Genomic DNA, 15,875 nt, shown 5'->3' with positions numbered 1-15,875 from the left:
CGATTCTTGTCGCCCTCAGAATTAGAGGCGGCAATATGGATAAATGGTTCATAATTGGTTTTGATTTAATGGATGGTGGATAAAATTTATCCAATCCATTTAAATCCATTTAATAAATGGATCTAAATGGATGGATCTAAATGGATTAAATAAAAATCAATTATCCATTTATAATCCATTTAAATATTTTGATTACTTTATTTTTGTATTATCATTTCTTGTAATATGAAGATACTTTTTAATGTCCTTGTAAATTTTAGATGTATTTGGATGAGAAAGAGGACAAAATACGCCATTCTCTCATGGTCGTAAAAGGACTTTGGATAGCACAAGAACTACAATTAAGCTATCAAAGATTAACTGATGCAGAAACTTATCACGTGACTGAAGGTGCTTGCAATCCCCAGTTCACAAGGGAAGACGTAGTCACAAGCCATGTCAAATAACTTTACTACGATAGTTTCAAGCTTTTTAAGGTGGCAGAAAGAGATTGTAGCAGTTAATAATAACGAACACTACAAGGAATTTAAAGAACACTACAAAGAATTAGAGAAAAGAATAAAATTCAAACTGGCATATTTTATGATGCCCAATCCAGCAGGCACATGTATGCACGGCAGAGAGAGAGAGAGAGAGAGAGAGGCTACCAAGGCCAAGGGGAGCTGTTGAGGCCTCACCAGGCATTTCCTTTCCGTTTCTTTTATTTGGTTTTTAAGTAAATGGATATATGTGGTTTTTGTGGATAATCCATATAAATCCATTTAATTTAATGGTTTTGCTTTGGTCATCCATTTAAAACCAATATTATAAATGGATAATCCAAATCCATTTAATTATGGATTATATGGATGGATAAATGGATCTCAATCCAAATTGCCACCTCTACTCAGAATGGAGGAATGAGACGGTAGGGTGAGAAGAGACTAGTGCAGTATATGGTTCACACTCTTTAACCCTGTGTACGTCTGCACTAAGTAAATGTATATATATCTGTATGTCTCAAATCTTTCTGCTAAATTGCCAAAAAAAGTGGACAAATGTGATAGTTTCGAAAATTATAAGCAGGGTCCATGCTTTGCATTTTGGAAGTATAAGAATACGTAGAAAATATGTGTTTTTTGTTTTCTTTCTCTTGGTGATAGTAGAAAATGCATCATTTCGCCATTCTTAGGCAAAGGTGAAAAATTGAAGTAGCATTATTGACAGCAGCAAAAATTCACCTCCAAAACGGTCCAACAAATTAATTAAACTATTTGAGGTAATCCTTGCTTTTACCGTTCAACAAATTGAAGGCAACAAACCACATAGCTCTGCATACCTTTCACCTAAAAAGAAAAAAGGAAAAAAGAGCTTGTAGAATTAATTTCGTGTTATATATATATATATATATATCTCTGTGTGTGTGTATTTGGCAACAAAATTTTTTTAGTAGGGAAAGGGTGGGATTTAAGAAGTTGGGAGAGTACAGAAGGATTAGAACCCAAAATCTCTACGTCATGGAGTTTTAATCCTAACCATTAGATCAAAATTTTTTTTTACTAATTTCATATTATATAGCAAAGCTAGTATGTATATATTTGTATGTGCACAAAGGAAGGGCAAAAGGGGCAGTACGAACCCCCTTCCTCTCGCCCTCCCCCAAAGAAAAAAAAAAAAACCAAAATCCCATTTTTTATAGTGCTAATTCCCTATATTTAAAAAACAATATATAGTATAAGTAGGGGGCTCAAAATCGAAACCTTTCACTCGTACTCCCTCCTCCCAAACAATCCAACCATCCCTTCCCCTGCCAGTTCCTACATGCTTAGTCATTGCTCGTTCTTTTTTCCCCCTTACTTGAGCTCATTCTCTTTTAATTTTTATACAAAAATTTGTGGATCAAAATGTTTGACTATGATGGGGCATTGAACGAATCGCCAGGCCTATATTTGAAGCAAAAGTCATCAAGATTATCAGATATTCATAGTTATTAATTAATATTGTTGAAGATTGATGACATTGAATTTAAATTTTTTCTTTTCCACTACGTAATGTCTTGTACTTTGTTATAGTATGAAAACCAAGTCCACTGTCGACAAAAATGATCCATCGACTGGCCAAAAAAGTCAAAACTCGTATCTCCACCAAGGTAGAGGCAGGGTTAAAATGATAAATTCAATCTTGAGCCTTCTGTAGAAAATTACTACAAAATATGGATACAATCCAATCGTGTCCTTAATTTCTAAGTGCTCTTTCGAGCACCTCACTTACACTTGAATTCAGCTCTTCTGACCCAAAAAGGGAGCGAAAAGAAGAAGTTCCTAAAAGCAAAGAATTTATATGAAACAAATGATGGTTCCTACTTTAATCACAATGGTAAAGCATGTTTAGAGAAATGATTACATGAACTAATAATTAATAGTGTAGAAATTTGAATGTCTTTATTGGATTTTGATTCGATTCGCCCTAAGATGCCACGTTAAAATCTAAATCAGTTAACAAATCGATGAAGTCGTGAAAGCAGCGCACATAAATCTGTCGGGAGAGGCAGCGCATTTATGCTATGCCCAGAACTGCGTGAGACTCGTTGTCATAATTAATGAACAAGAAATCTTGACGCCAGTTTAATTGGATTATCATTCCCATTGCTAATAAAACTAGTAGTTAAATGCAGAAGTTATGATGTCATGTTGCGCAAAGAACCGTATTCATCAAATAAAACTTTTGCTCACCAACTCTTGCTGACGCTAAAGCCAAATTACTTTGGATTAACTAACCTTTTTTTTTTTTTTTTTCGCACTGACGGTGACAGTGAAGTGATTTTTTTATACTAATAGTTGTGAATGTATACTGTATGTACATGATTTGATTTCATATTTTATATGGCTTATCTAAATCTGCTAGTGTAAAAAAAAAAAATTATAAAGTGATTATATAAGTCTTCCAGTGAGTCCAATAGTTTACTCCAGTCAAACAAAGAATTCGAATCATAAATTTTCATCTTCGAAACAGATCATGAAAAAAAAAAAAAAAGAGATTGGAGATTTCATTTTGCGACAAAAAGGGGAAAGACCATCCATACCCAAAATGAGAAGTTTGACAAACAACAAAAAGAATTGGTGGCTCAAACGCGGAATAGAACAGGGGGGAAAGAAAGCTAGGCATCTTTTACAATCTTCACATTTTCACACTGAGCATAATGCTGAGGAGTCAAGGCTGATATAGAATCCTGAGGAGTTCCAAACACATAAATCCTAATTTCTTAAGTCGTCAGCTGAACTTCCACAAATCACTTTCTTGAATACATTAAATTCGATTAATTTTTGTCTGATGAAGAATTGTAGCAAGTCTTATTTGTTTTGCATGCTTCGTGTTTTTCAGGCTGATTTGACGTTACTGATGGGGGAATGCATCTAAGTTTGGAGCAGCCGCGGTTTTTGTCGTTCATTCCATTTTTTCCTTTCTTTGTTGTATTTTTTCTTTATGATGACATGGACTTTTGCATGGAGAATTTACTCTATAGCTTTATTTGTTTGGGATGCATTATATATAATGTGCTATATTCTGCGAAAAAATGGATAGGAAAAAGGGTAATAAAATTACAAATTTTGATATTAAAAAAAGTAGAAAAAAAATATTTGTTCACAATTTTAAGCCATAGAATTGTAATTACAAATTTATTAAATTTCGATTTCGTGCATGAAAATTGCATCTGGGAACTCCGGAGGTGTCCGCGGGCGGAGTCTAATTACTGGGCACAGACTTGGTCAAAAGGCAACCCTTACTAGCTAGAGCTGGGTACCGAATTCCAAGACTCTCTGCCTCAAATACTTTTCACCTTTTCTTCACCTAATAAATAATAGTAATACTGTAGTAATCAAGATTCAGCTGTTCGTTAACTTGAAGTGTTTGGAATTCCTGCACGTTTTTTCATTCGTTTAATAATGCAAATGAAAACCACATTTGTGGTAATTAATGCATTTTGACAGTGTCCAAGACAGCTGCCTTGCACCTAATTATTTGAGTGAGAATTCTTCACCCTCTCTGCTAGAATTAAACTTAAGATCATTAAATTTTTTTTTTCTTTAATCCAATTTTCTGTGTATAGGACATTTAGATATGGATATTGACAGTCACTTTAATAAGAAGAAAAAATTAGGGTGACTTAACTATACATTAGTCGGCGGTCAAGTGTTCTTGTTTCTCCATTTAAAACGAAACTCCGTTCTCAATTTAAACCATTTATTACAATTCCAGCTCTTAAAGGGAGGACCGGTCTATTAAGGGATTAATTAATGCAATAAATCTATACCAGCTATTACACTCTCTAAAATAGTAGTACTATTTTTGTAGCCGCCTTACACTCTTGGTTAACTGACCAATTCATTGAGTGGCAAAGATTGGCACCTCAAATAGACTAATTAATTTTCACTTCGTAAGAAATGTCTAATTAAAAATACAGAAAAATAAAATATGAGTTCACTTTGAATGGCAATTAAAACAAAAGAAGAATAGGAAAAAAAAAAAAAAAGAGAGAGAGAATATTTTGCTTATTAATATGTGGGTTTTAATGAAGGTTTCGTATTGAAACTTTTTCGCGGCTAAATTCATATGCAAAATTTTCTCATTCAAATTCTTGTGAAGATTTCAAGTTACATTTTGCCTAGTAGTATATATGAAGTCATGGCATTATGATGTGTTGAAGAAGATAAAAATTGCAGCAGTGGTCTCTCAAATTTTTCCCACCAAAAGGCTATTTTTTCAAGGAGGATAAATTCACCAATTGCTTAGATGGAGTTAATTTTTGTCATTATTTTTTAGTTGACCAAGGAGGCAATGTGTCTATTAAAATAAGTTAGGTGTAAATTATAACTGGCGTAATAATTCATGGGAATTTTCTACATTTAACCCATATATTAATGATATTCAAGTTTTCTATTACATAATTCGCAGAATCTTTTTTTTTTTTTTCCATTTTCATTTTGCCATTTCAATACGCTTGTGGGATCTCGTTGACTAATTAATCCTAACAAACCTGAAAACGACTTGACATTTTGCTTACCTGGATTTTCAGTATTGGCAATTACTTTTATTGTTGTTTATCAAAAACGAAAGACGACCGAAATATAAAAAAAAAAAAAAAAAAAAAGGGATCCATGCGATATTCTTCGTACAACATCTAATACGTTTGGAAGTCGACATTATTGAGTTTTCGATTTTCACGAATTTAAAACAAACAGAAACAGCTTTGGCCTTCAGCCCAAGGCAACATAAACAAATAAAAGAAGGACATTTTCTAGCAAAACGAAAATCATTCCAAGATATGAAACTCCAAGAAATCAAACAGGGACACTATAAATTGATGCTCAACCAATCATTCCCTTATGGTTGGCACAACTTCACAAAATTTTTTGCAACAATAGATTCCACCAAAAAACTTAAATTGACCCATCAACAAAATGTCTTATAAGCTACAACTGCATTGACAAAATCTGATTTTCTGCGTTATTTATAATGCTAGCTGTGGGGAATTAACAACTAGTTTAGGAATATTCTGAATTTAATTAAAAAATTAATTTTTTATGCACTGACACTGTATTAAAAAAATTTTTTTTTTATACTAGCAGGTTTCAATCATATCACATAACTTAAATTTAAATCATGCAAATGTAGCATATATTCATAGTTGTTAGTATAAAAAAAAAAAAAATCAATACACCATTAGCGTACAAAAAATTAATCCTTAAAAAAACTAAGAGCAACAATGTAAAATATGTGCCATATGCTAAAGACTTCTAATCTGTCGTTTTGGGATTACTTGAGAACTCCCGATTACAGTTAGGTTATCATTAATCATGATGTTTTTGCATAAATTAATGGGAGGAAAGATACTAAATGTATGCCAATTGTCAAATAACGATACCGTTGAAAGTAGCCTTTCTCAATTATGCTCTTTTTTTAGCGTGCACGTTTCCGTTTCCTAAGACACTCCTCCGCCGGCTCCTCCATTTATCGTCTGCAGAGAAAGAAAAGAAAATAACAATTGATTGGTATTATGCCAATTGTTTGGAAATTACAAAATTTTTGTGGTGTTAAGGGCAAAAAAAAAGGAAATAGAAGGGCAAAGGAAGCAAAGAACAGAGTAGCAAGATAGAGGAGAACTGAACCGCTTTTATTTCTAATTTTTAAAAAATATATATATTTTTTAATTTTAGCAATGGAGGAGTAAAATTTAAAAAGGGAGATTGAACCAAGAATTACTAAATCCTTTCATTTCAACTTTGGCTATTAGGCCAAACTTTTCTGGCAGAACAGTAAGAATCAAATCCGAATTCTGAAGTAATAAAGCGAGTCTTTTGACAGCAAAGTAATTTTGTCATATTCGACGTTTGCAGAAAAATCAACTCTGTTAAATGTACATGAACCGAAGGCTTTAGAATAATCAAGCAAGTCTATAGAAGAGGCAACTCCATATCTAACCTAACCTGTATTTGCATGAACAATAGTCTGTCTTCCATTATGTATTTGTTTGAATAATCTGTACCGAATGGTGGAACAATTTTTTTTTTTTTTTGTCTATTAGTTTGAGTCTCTAAGTACATAAATAGAAGAAAAATTTGCCAATGGTTGATTTGAATTGGAATTGTGTTTGAAGCCTAAATTTGATAATCACTTCCAAACCACTTTGAGAATTACAATTTCAGATTTAGATTAGCTCTAGCTCCTATCCGATTGTGTACCCACATCAAAAACTTTCTCCGTGCACGAATAAACATCAAATTAGAGTGGCAATGGGCAAGTCCTATAAAAGAATATTTTTCTTGTTCAAAACTAGAGGTGTCAATCACAATCTAATTATATTTGCTCTGTTCAAACCCGTCTACCATTAATCCGTCCAAATCCACCCATTAATTTTGAATAGGTCTAAATGAGTACTCAATTAAACCTATTTAATTGGTGGGAAGCGGGTTGATTCGACTTATCTATTTTAAATAATTATACATGAAAACTCAACTTTTAGCGAGTGTTAAGCAAATAAATTTGAATTTCTTATCAATCTAACAATAATAAAATACGCTTGTCTCTTATCAAATAACATGTGAAAAAAAAAATAAGTACAATTTTAAATAACTCATAAATAAGTAATTGGATGTACCTATATGTGTTTATTAAATGGACATAAATAAGTACCCATTTACACTCATTTATTTATTAAAATGTGTATAAATGGGTTGACCTAGCTTGTACACGCATTACCAAATTACGACCCATTTGGACACCTCTCCTCAGAACCCAAATAAGTCTCTCCTCTTGGGGGTGGGGGAGTCACAAAGACTAATTGAACACATAATAAATGAGGGTTCTTATCCTTAACTGGAATTCTTATCCACAAACCCCAATGACAAATAAGACTCGTAAGAACAAGCTACATTGAAGATTATATTATACATTATTTGTGGCAGGAAAGTCCTAAACGGGGCGCTTAAAAATTTCAAATGTATGGTTTCCCGTAAACATCAGTGTTGTTACGTGACTTGCATGAATGATCTTATTCCATGACTTCATCACTAAAAGTTCTTCAAATCCTTGCTATCTTTGTGGCTGTTACTTGTAGTAATATATATATATATATATATATATATATATATATATATATATATATATAGTTGTTTTTGTAGTTTTCTCCACCCTTTCACGTTTTGGCATGCAAGCCATTGTTATGTTCCAAACAAACATCTTCATCTTGATTTTAGTTTGCATTTTGGTCTTTTCCTGCCCTTGAGGTTGATGGGACTCTTGTTTTTAAGAAATAATTACGTATCGCATTTTTTAAGCCTTGTGATTAACCGAACATCCTTGTCTGGGTAGGTAGAGACAATTCCAACGCAAGATTTTCGCCCCTCTTTTTTTCTTTTCCCTAAAGTAAACTTAACCTGGTAATTGCTTAGCCTAACAAGCGAAAAGGAAATAAATGAAAGATCAGTTTTTCTCATGTTTCATATTAGATCTGGCGATGAAACATGCCAAATTTGTTTCCTCTACCTCCAGTGTTGCAAGGTTTTCTTCTAAAACGGATTGAAGTCCAAAGATTTGGGTAACCGACCCTCAAATTGTCTTCTGCCAAGTACTACATCCTGTGTTTGTGGGACTTATCAAAATTTTGACTCCAAGCCTTGATCCATGCATGCCTCATATATCAATTGGTGAATAAATAAATACAAATCCGAACATTCAGACGACGGTTGATTGGATTGCAGAGTTTTTTTTTTTTGAAAAAAAACAGAAAAATTATTGTAATACTTTTCAAAATGTGATATACGGTGTGAGATAAGAAGGTGATCAGGAAATATATAAATAAAAACGAATATTCACCACTGAAAATTAGCCATCCAAATTTGTGGCTATTACATGAGAATGGTTTTGAGTTAAATCATAGCTCTCGTAAAAAATCACACATAGCCACGTACTGTTATGACTCGTGAAATAAAATCTTACAATTAGTCATAACACACATTGTTGTTATTGTTTGTCAAATGAAATGACACTCCCGTGACAGTTATCCAAATTCATTAATATTTCTAAAATGGCCCCAGCAAAACAGCCTGGTGCAATTGACAGATTTTGAACATGTGGGTTTCAATATTTAATGAAGCTCCCTCTATAAATCTTGTGATCTTCCGTGCGCCCATCAAATTCTTATTGGTGCTATTTTAAGCCTCTTATTGATCACGGATTAAATTGGAGCATTAGCACAACATATACAAAGGTGAAAATTATTTATATGTTATTTTGCTCTAATGAACTCCTGGCAAATGCTTGGATGAGTTCTCAATTTTTATACAGAGTTTTGGTCCCAAACTTAAAAAAAAAAAAAAAAAAAAAAAAAAAAGAACTGGTCATAACCAAAAAGAATGAAATGAAATCATGAAAACTTATTGAGATAATTACCAACTTTAATACGCAAATCAGCAAGCTTTACTCCATACGCACTCATTAGATAAATTCATAATTACATTTTCACAAACTTGTAATTTACGTGGTAGCCATATGTTTCATGGGCAGGCGTAATTGGAAACTTTTGTGCCCATTGGTAGCTACATACATCACATGCTGGTGCAATATACACTTGACAATGAAAGTAGAGTATTAATACTTACAAATAAGAAATTGACTGTTGCATGCCATTATCGTACTCCAAGATGCCGGCATGTTCTTCCACTTCATTGATGTACAGAGGGATTTTATTTTTGTCTCTAACATGAACAAAAACAAAAATCTACAAAAACCCAAAAAAAGCAAAAGTAATCAATGGGTTTTGTCCCACTGATTCTTGACTTTTTATTCATTGTAACTATTGGCAGCTAATCAAGGAAAGACCAATTCAACATTAACAAGAACTTAAGCAGCTCCACTTGAATTGAAAAGAATGTCTGATATGATCACAAGTGATAAAAATTCCAGGAATCTTCATCTAATTGGACCATTTCTGGAGGGTACTGGACCAGGGAAGGTTCAACTCCAAGAGCAGCAGCTGCATTATTTGTGTCACTATTATCATTAATTAGCATATCCCAATTGCTGATGAAGTCATCATCCCAGAAACCCATGATAATGTTGTTTGTGTCATAGTAGTAGTCACATGACGATGCTGATGATGATGACAACTGCCAGCAGCAGTCCATTGTCGGCAACAACTCTTGATGATGATCAAATGCATTGTAATTATTCGAGCTGCGGTCATAAGAACAAGAAGATGATGATGATGACGATGAAGAAGGGGTTGATGAAGAATTTGGATACGGTACTAATATTGCATCAGGTTCGATCAAGGGAACTTCATCTATGCAGAAGCCATTGTTGACTTCCATGGTGGAGGAGTCAATTGGACTTTGAGAATGATTATTGCTTTTGTCATCTTCTTCTTTTGCCTCTGTTAAAGTTGACTGCATTGAAGTCTCTGCTTCTCTATTTTGCTGAGCTATTTCTGGGATTGTATCAGAAACACTATTTGAGAAAGGCGGCGGGTCTTTTTTGGCCTGTTGATCAGAATCAAGATTATTCTCTGGCTGCTCCTCTTGGGGTGGTTGATCAGCAGTAATAGTTGTTGACGGGGGCAGCGGCTTGTGAGTCACAGGATCAATCCCCATTTTCTTCAGCTTTTTCTTTATGTGAGTGTTCCAGTGATTCTTGATCTCATTATCAGTTCTTCCAGGGAGATGAGAAGCAATCTTGGACCACCTACAGAGCATGAAGATAGAAAATTAATATGATTCTGAACTCATAATTGGCCACCAGAAATGTCTGTGTAAAAAGCTATGTTTCATAAACAAAGACTATTTACACTGGAAAAGGTGCCTCAGAATAAATAATATATTCTTGAAATGCATTTTTTTTCTTTTTCTTTTTCTTTCTTTTTATTATAGAAAAAAGGGCCTTTTGTGACAGGCAAAATGCAGGGATTGGCTCAGAATAAAAGGATGATGATAATACTGAGAAAGGGATATGTGGAGGAGTGCAAAATATGATTTGCGCAAGTCTTGTCCGCCACTTTGCAAGTAGCTTCAACTGAGCTCCACATGTACAACCTCTGCTAAAGAATCCAATTGATTGAAAATGCAGAAGAACGGAGCCGGGATAAAGAGGTGCTCAAAATTCAACTAATTTTCTCATTTTGTTTTAAACTTTTCTTTGGGTAAAGATCAGGATAGAGGATTAACCTGTTGCCAAGCTGAGCATGAAGATCAATGACCATCTTCTCTTCATATTCTGACAATAACCCCCTCTTCAAGTCTGGTCTGAGATAGTTAGTCCATCTCAATCTGCAGCTCTTTCCGCATCTCAAGAGTCCTGCCAAAATTGCAATGCACTCAATCAACAAAAAAGTCCCAACTACCAAACAAAGATGAGCAAAAAGGGCCAAAAGGATTTCACTAGTCTCTTCTTTTTCTTTTTCTTTTTTTTTTCTTCTCTTACTTAAAAAGATCAATCACTAGTACATTACAGAGTGAGCTGTTTATTGACCATGTAAAAACCTTTCTTTCCCTCTCACACTCGAGTAGATAATACTGATAGAATTTTGGAGAAATGGGAGACCTGCAAGTTTTGGGACAGCTCTCCAGCAGCATTGGCCATTGGTAAGAATGAAACTGATGAGTTTCTTGTCTTCATCAGCAGTCCACGGCCCTTTCTTTAGGCCAACTTTGTCACAGCAAGGTTGCCTTCCCATCTTTTTACTTCTCTCTCAATCTGATCAATCGGATGACTGGAAGTAGTATATCAATCAATATATTGAAAGAGTAGACAAAGAAACAGTCCTATGACTTGAGATTGAGAGAAACCCGCAAGGACTAGGGACGGATGCACAAGCTACCTACATATATATATATATAGGAGAGAATTTGGACCCATGGCTGCCCTCTGGAAAAACACGTTATTAGGAAATAGTGGGAATTTGCACTGTTTAAAAAAAAAAAGGAAATTTTTTTTTTATATGGGGGGCCGGGGGGAGGGGTTCCCCAAATATTTTGACTCCACACGTGTTGTCAGACGAGAGGAGCGCGTCGAAGCGCGTGGCATATCACCTTTCAGAAAGCGCCACCTCACCTTTTCGTGGCCTTTACTTAAATTCCAAGCGTAGAAGTGCACATACAATACTGCAACTCAGCCTAAGGGTTAAAAGTAAAACATACCCTACCCGCTGATATAAAATTTGAGCAATATGTATGGAGACAGTAGAAGAAGATCAATGTCATTCATTATACTTGTAGTTATTTTTCTACTCTACTTATCGGTCCCACAACCGTATATGCTAAGCAAAATTCGGTTCCTCGTTTTCCAAAATCTTGGATTATCACATCTTTGCCAGCTTGGAAAATGGAGATATTCTAGCTAACTGCAGTCAATAATTATCCTAGGATTCCAGTTTCCTAGTCTTTCTTTTTTTTGGAGTGGGGAAGGGGAGGGGGAACGTTTTTCTCCTTCATCTGCTATAAATGCAGATGAAGGTTCTATGCGAGAAATATGATGATGGTTTGGGGAGGTTTAGATGGTATGCTTTGTCAAACTAATGTACTTTTGTTTTTTCGGTTAAGTATAGCCACTAGATGTCTAGTTTGAAGAAGAGGTTAGGATTTATAGCCAACCAATTTTTCCTATGGACGTCAAGGTTAATGTCTAACAGGCACTTAAGTGGCTAAGAATTGTACATGTCAACTGTGCTTGAGTGTTGTACCACGCAAGGGCACTCTGTCCTAAGTTATTAACTCCTAGGTAGTAGACTAAAGGGATTTTTATTTTCAAGCCAATAATTGAATTTTTTTTTTAATTTATTCTCTCTTTTTTTTTTTTTAAGGAAGACAGACTTCACATAATTTTATTGGATGAATCTCCTAAAGTCAAGTTCCAGAGAAATCAGATAACCAGTTTACACCGAAACTCCCTTACAAGTCCAAACATTTGAATTTGCATCAGACCAATTCAAGAAAAAAAAAAAAAAATCTTGATTTGGCCAATTTACTCTGCTGAAGCCACAAAATTTTTCCATCCAGGGGACCAGATTTGAAGTTACATGACGTATAATTTTTCCATTAGTTGTTTAATATAGTCATAGGCCACATGCCAAGACTTTCATGATTGTGGGCTCTTTGCACAATATTGCTATATATGCTTACAGAGACATTCGTTCTTTAGGTGAAATTGATTGCCACTTAATTGGACCAAGTGCAGTTTAAATCTCAAATTGCTCGAGCCAAATTCATCGAGTTCATACTATTATTTTTTTCTTTCTCTTTTTGTTTGTTTTTTGTTGTTGTCTTTTCGGAGATTCATAAGAATGATTGATGTAAGTTGTAACCACAGGAAGACTTGAGTCTTCTCATTTGTTCCGGTTATAGGCAGCTGGTTTACCCTTGTAAACTTTTGTGGGCCTCAATTGGGACTTGAGAAATGGGAAGAAAAGAAAGAAATTGCTTTATATATATATATATATCCCTTCTTTAGGAAATTGAGGGGGAGAAAAAGAAAATTTTTTTTGCCAAAAAAAAAGAAGTATATCCAAAACACCATGAGTTCAAAAAATCAAAACAAATATTTGTATAACTAATTATGAATTCCAACCTATTCACAGTGTAATTTTTGATAATTTTCACTTTCTAGACTTCCAAACTATACCTTAGAGCCTGTTCGGATTGTAAGTTTTTATATTTTTTGTAATAAATATATATGTGTGTGTGTACTTGTTTGCAAAGCAAAGAAAAATTGCTGCGTTTTGTTTTTCACGAATACATTTCACAATTACATTTTTACCTCACATATATCAAATCGCTACAGTAATTTTTCTAAAAAAAATTCAGAAAAACACAATATATCCAAACATGAAGCTAGTCATGTGGCTAACTTGATTTTTGCTATTAAATAACAGTGCGTTTCTTCTGTATCCCTTCTCAATCATGCACATAGATAATGTTGAGTAAAGACCGTAGAGTGGTAGTACTAAGATGAACTTCGATTGAAGGCCCTCTGACTCCTAAAATGATGCCTGCATGCCTAACTCGAACTAAATTTTCGACCTTGTGGCGACACCTGCTCTCTATTTAATGAAGTTCCTATCCTTTGGAGCCGCGATTTCTTCCTTCAGATGGTGGCTAAAATCTATATTTGTATTAAGTTGATGTTGCGAAATTGAAACCTCTTTGATTTGATTGACTAGCTTACAAAAACCATTTGACTAACTGGCTGGTTCTTGCGTAACTGCTTCAGTCATCTCTAAACTACTATTTTAATATTTAGGCCTAATTTGGTAGTTAATCATGATTTGGAGTATCGTTGGTTTTGTGTTGAACGGTTTAGTATTGCCTGTTATGTTACGGGCCGTATAACATTTCAACCGAAACAATTGTGCATGCCTTCTTTTCGCTCAACTATGACGACTTGTAATCCACGTACAAAACTTGATTTTACAACCGTACGTGAAGACAGTTAGTTATCTCTAGACAAAACCATGAAACGAACGACTATTTATATAATTTAGGTGAATGAACTAGTCATTAAGCCATAAGCCCGTTTGGTTTAGCATCTGTCAAGTTGAAAGGAAAAGGAAATTAAATGTACGTTAAAAGCTGTTTAACAATATTTGAAAAGGCTTCTTTTATTATGAAAGTTTTTATTATCAGGCTTTGGACATGAGATTAGTTACAGAAAAGGTCAAACAAATCATTTAACTAGCTCTTAAAAATAGCTTTTACCATAAATTTATAGAGCAAATACCCATCATGAGAGAAAATTGTTCTTGTGCTGGGCTGAATTAAGCTCATAGGCAACGTTGCCTTTTAAGAAAAATTATTAAAAAAAAAAAAAAAATCTCCTGCACATTTGTTGTCAAAATGGTACCACTCTACAAAGACAACCAAGCACTTACAGTCGACAAAATTGGGAAAAAAAAAATCTGTTCCAGTCCCATAATAGCATATCTTATCCTTCTTCTTTTTCTCGTTTAATGATGTTGTCGACACAATTGAAAAAATCATCTATTCCAGTCCCAGAATATATCTACGCCTTCGTCTTTTTTCTTGTTTAATGATCTAATGCCCGGAAATAAATATAATCATAAAAAAACAGGGAACAATGCAAGAGCAAGTGGCTATCTTGTCCTTGACTTAAATTTGAACGAGGGTGAGCTATATAGACTATTCACTATTTAGTGTAGACTAATCAATTATTAATTACTATCAGGTCTTCTAGATTGGTAAACTTTTTCCACAATTGCTTCATTGCTTAATGAAAAACAAAAGCAGTAAGGTTTTCTTACATCATAAGTTATCATACACTTCAAAAAAAGGATCATCTGCCGGAGAGCCGAAATGTGAGAATGCTACGGAGGACTCGTTTGAGTTCAGTCAAAAAGATGATAGCATTTAAATGTACAGTTTTTGTTATTTTTAGGCGTTTAATTTTGCAGAGGTCAATGCGATAATCATGCATGCAAGAAGCTTCTTAGTTAGTTCACGTACAATTATGCTTGTCTCTTTTGCATATCTCATCAACTCCCAACTCCCAAGTAAACGCCTCTCAGTTGAACTGGTGAAGTGGGCTGCGTTTGGTCACATTGCAATTTCTTTCTCATTTTCAATGGCTAAAGATGCACAACTGCACGATGATATATGATGATCCAATACTTTCAGACTCAAAAATATATATATATATATATATACACATACATACATACTTGTGTGTGACTGTGTGTAATCAGATAAGAAAAAAATGTCATGCAAAATTCAATAACTGGGATTACCATTTTGTGATCATTTTGCAAGTAGATCGATATACTAGTTTCTGCTCGTCAAGGGCAGAATACTACGGCTGATATCTTTTCTCAAGTTAGTACGTAGTGGGTAAATGGTAAACGCTAGAGAAAGCATGCTTGTTGATTAATAGGTATTTCTTAATTGGCGAGGAACAGCTAAGATTGAACACATATTCAAAGTCATCGCATATATCCAAATTCTACAGTTCAGTTCATGCCGAGTAAAATACTTTTCTTTTTCCAGAAGTGCATAAGCTCTTGACCTTTTGCTCTTCTTTGATTCTTTCTGCATTTGTCATAAGCTAGTTAGTGATTAATTTCAATGAAAGTTCTTGGATCATGGTGACAAGTACGTGATGCAGCAGACGAGGCGTTTGTTTTGCATTGAAGATCGATGCATAGAAGGAACCTTTGGGTAAAAAAAAGAGAGGTGCTATACAAAGATTGGTATACTAGCTAGGTCATGATCATGAATTTTGAGTAAAGTATCGAAGTTCCAATCAAACGAAGAGAATTTTCCAGCCAAAATACAGGAAAAAAAAAAACAGATGAAAACCAATTAAACATTTTAAAAGAGTCCATAAACTTAACATAC

General features: G+C 34.2%; 1 protein-coding gene across 1 annotated transcript; it reads right to left on the bottom strand.

The window, feature by feature from the left end:
- Positions 1-9,106: 9,106 nt before the first annotated feature.
- LOC113701386 (uncharacterized) lies at positions 9,107-11,339 on the bottom strand. The gene is made up of 3 exons (XM_027222006.2): positions 11,074-11,339; positions 10,698-10,827; positions 9,107-10,218 (listed from the first exon to the last, which is right to left on the bottom strand). Exons 1-3 carry the CDS (start codon positions 11,204-11,206, stop codon positions 9,420-9,422), a joined length of 1,062 nt encoding a protein of 353 aa, XP_027077807.2. The 5' UTR covers positions 11,207-11,339; the 3' UTR covers positions 9,107-9,419.
- Positions 11,340-15,875: the final 4,536 nt, after the last annotated feature.

This window comes from Coffea arabica, chromosome 7c (assembly GCF_036785885.1).
Source record: "Coffea arabica cultivar ET-39 chromosome 7c, Coffea Arabica ET-39 HiFi, whole genome shotgun sequence".
Lineage (NCBI taxonomy): Eukaryota > Viridiplantae > Streptophyta > Magnoliopsida > Gentianales > Rubiaceae > Coffea > Coffea arabica.
The sequence above is the reverse complement of the archived record's forward strand: the minus strand, read 5'-3'. Positions and strand labels throughout refer to the sequence as shown.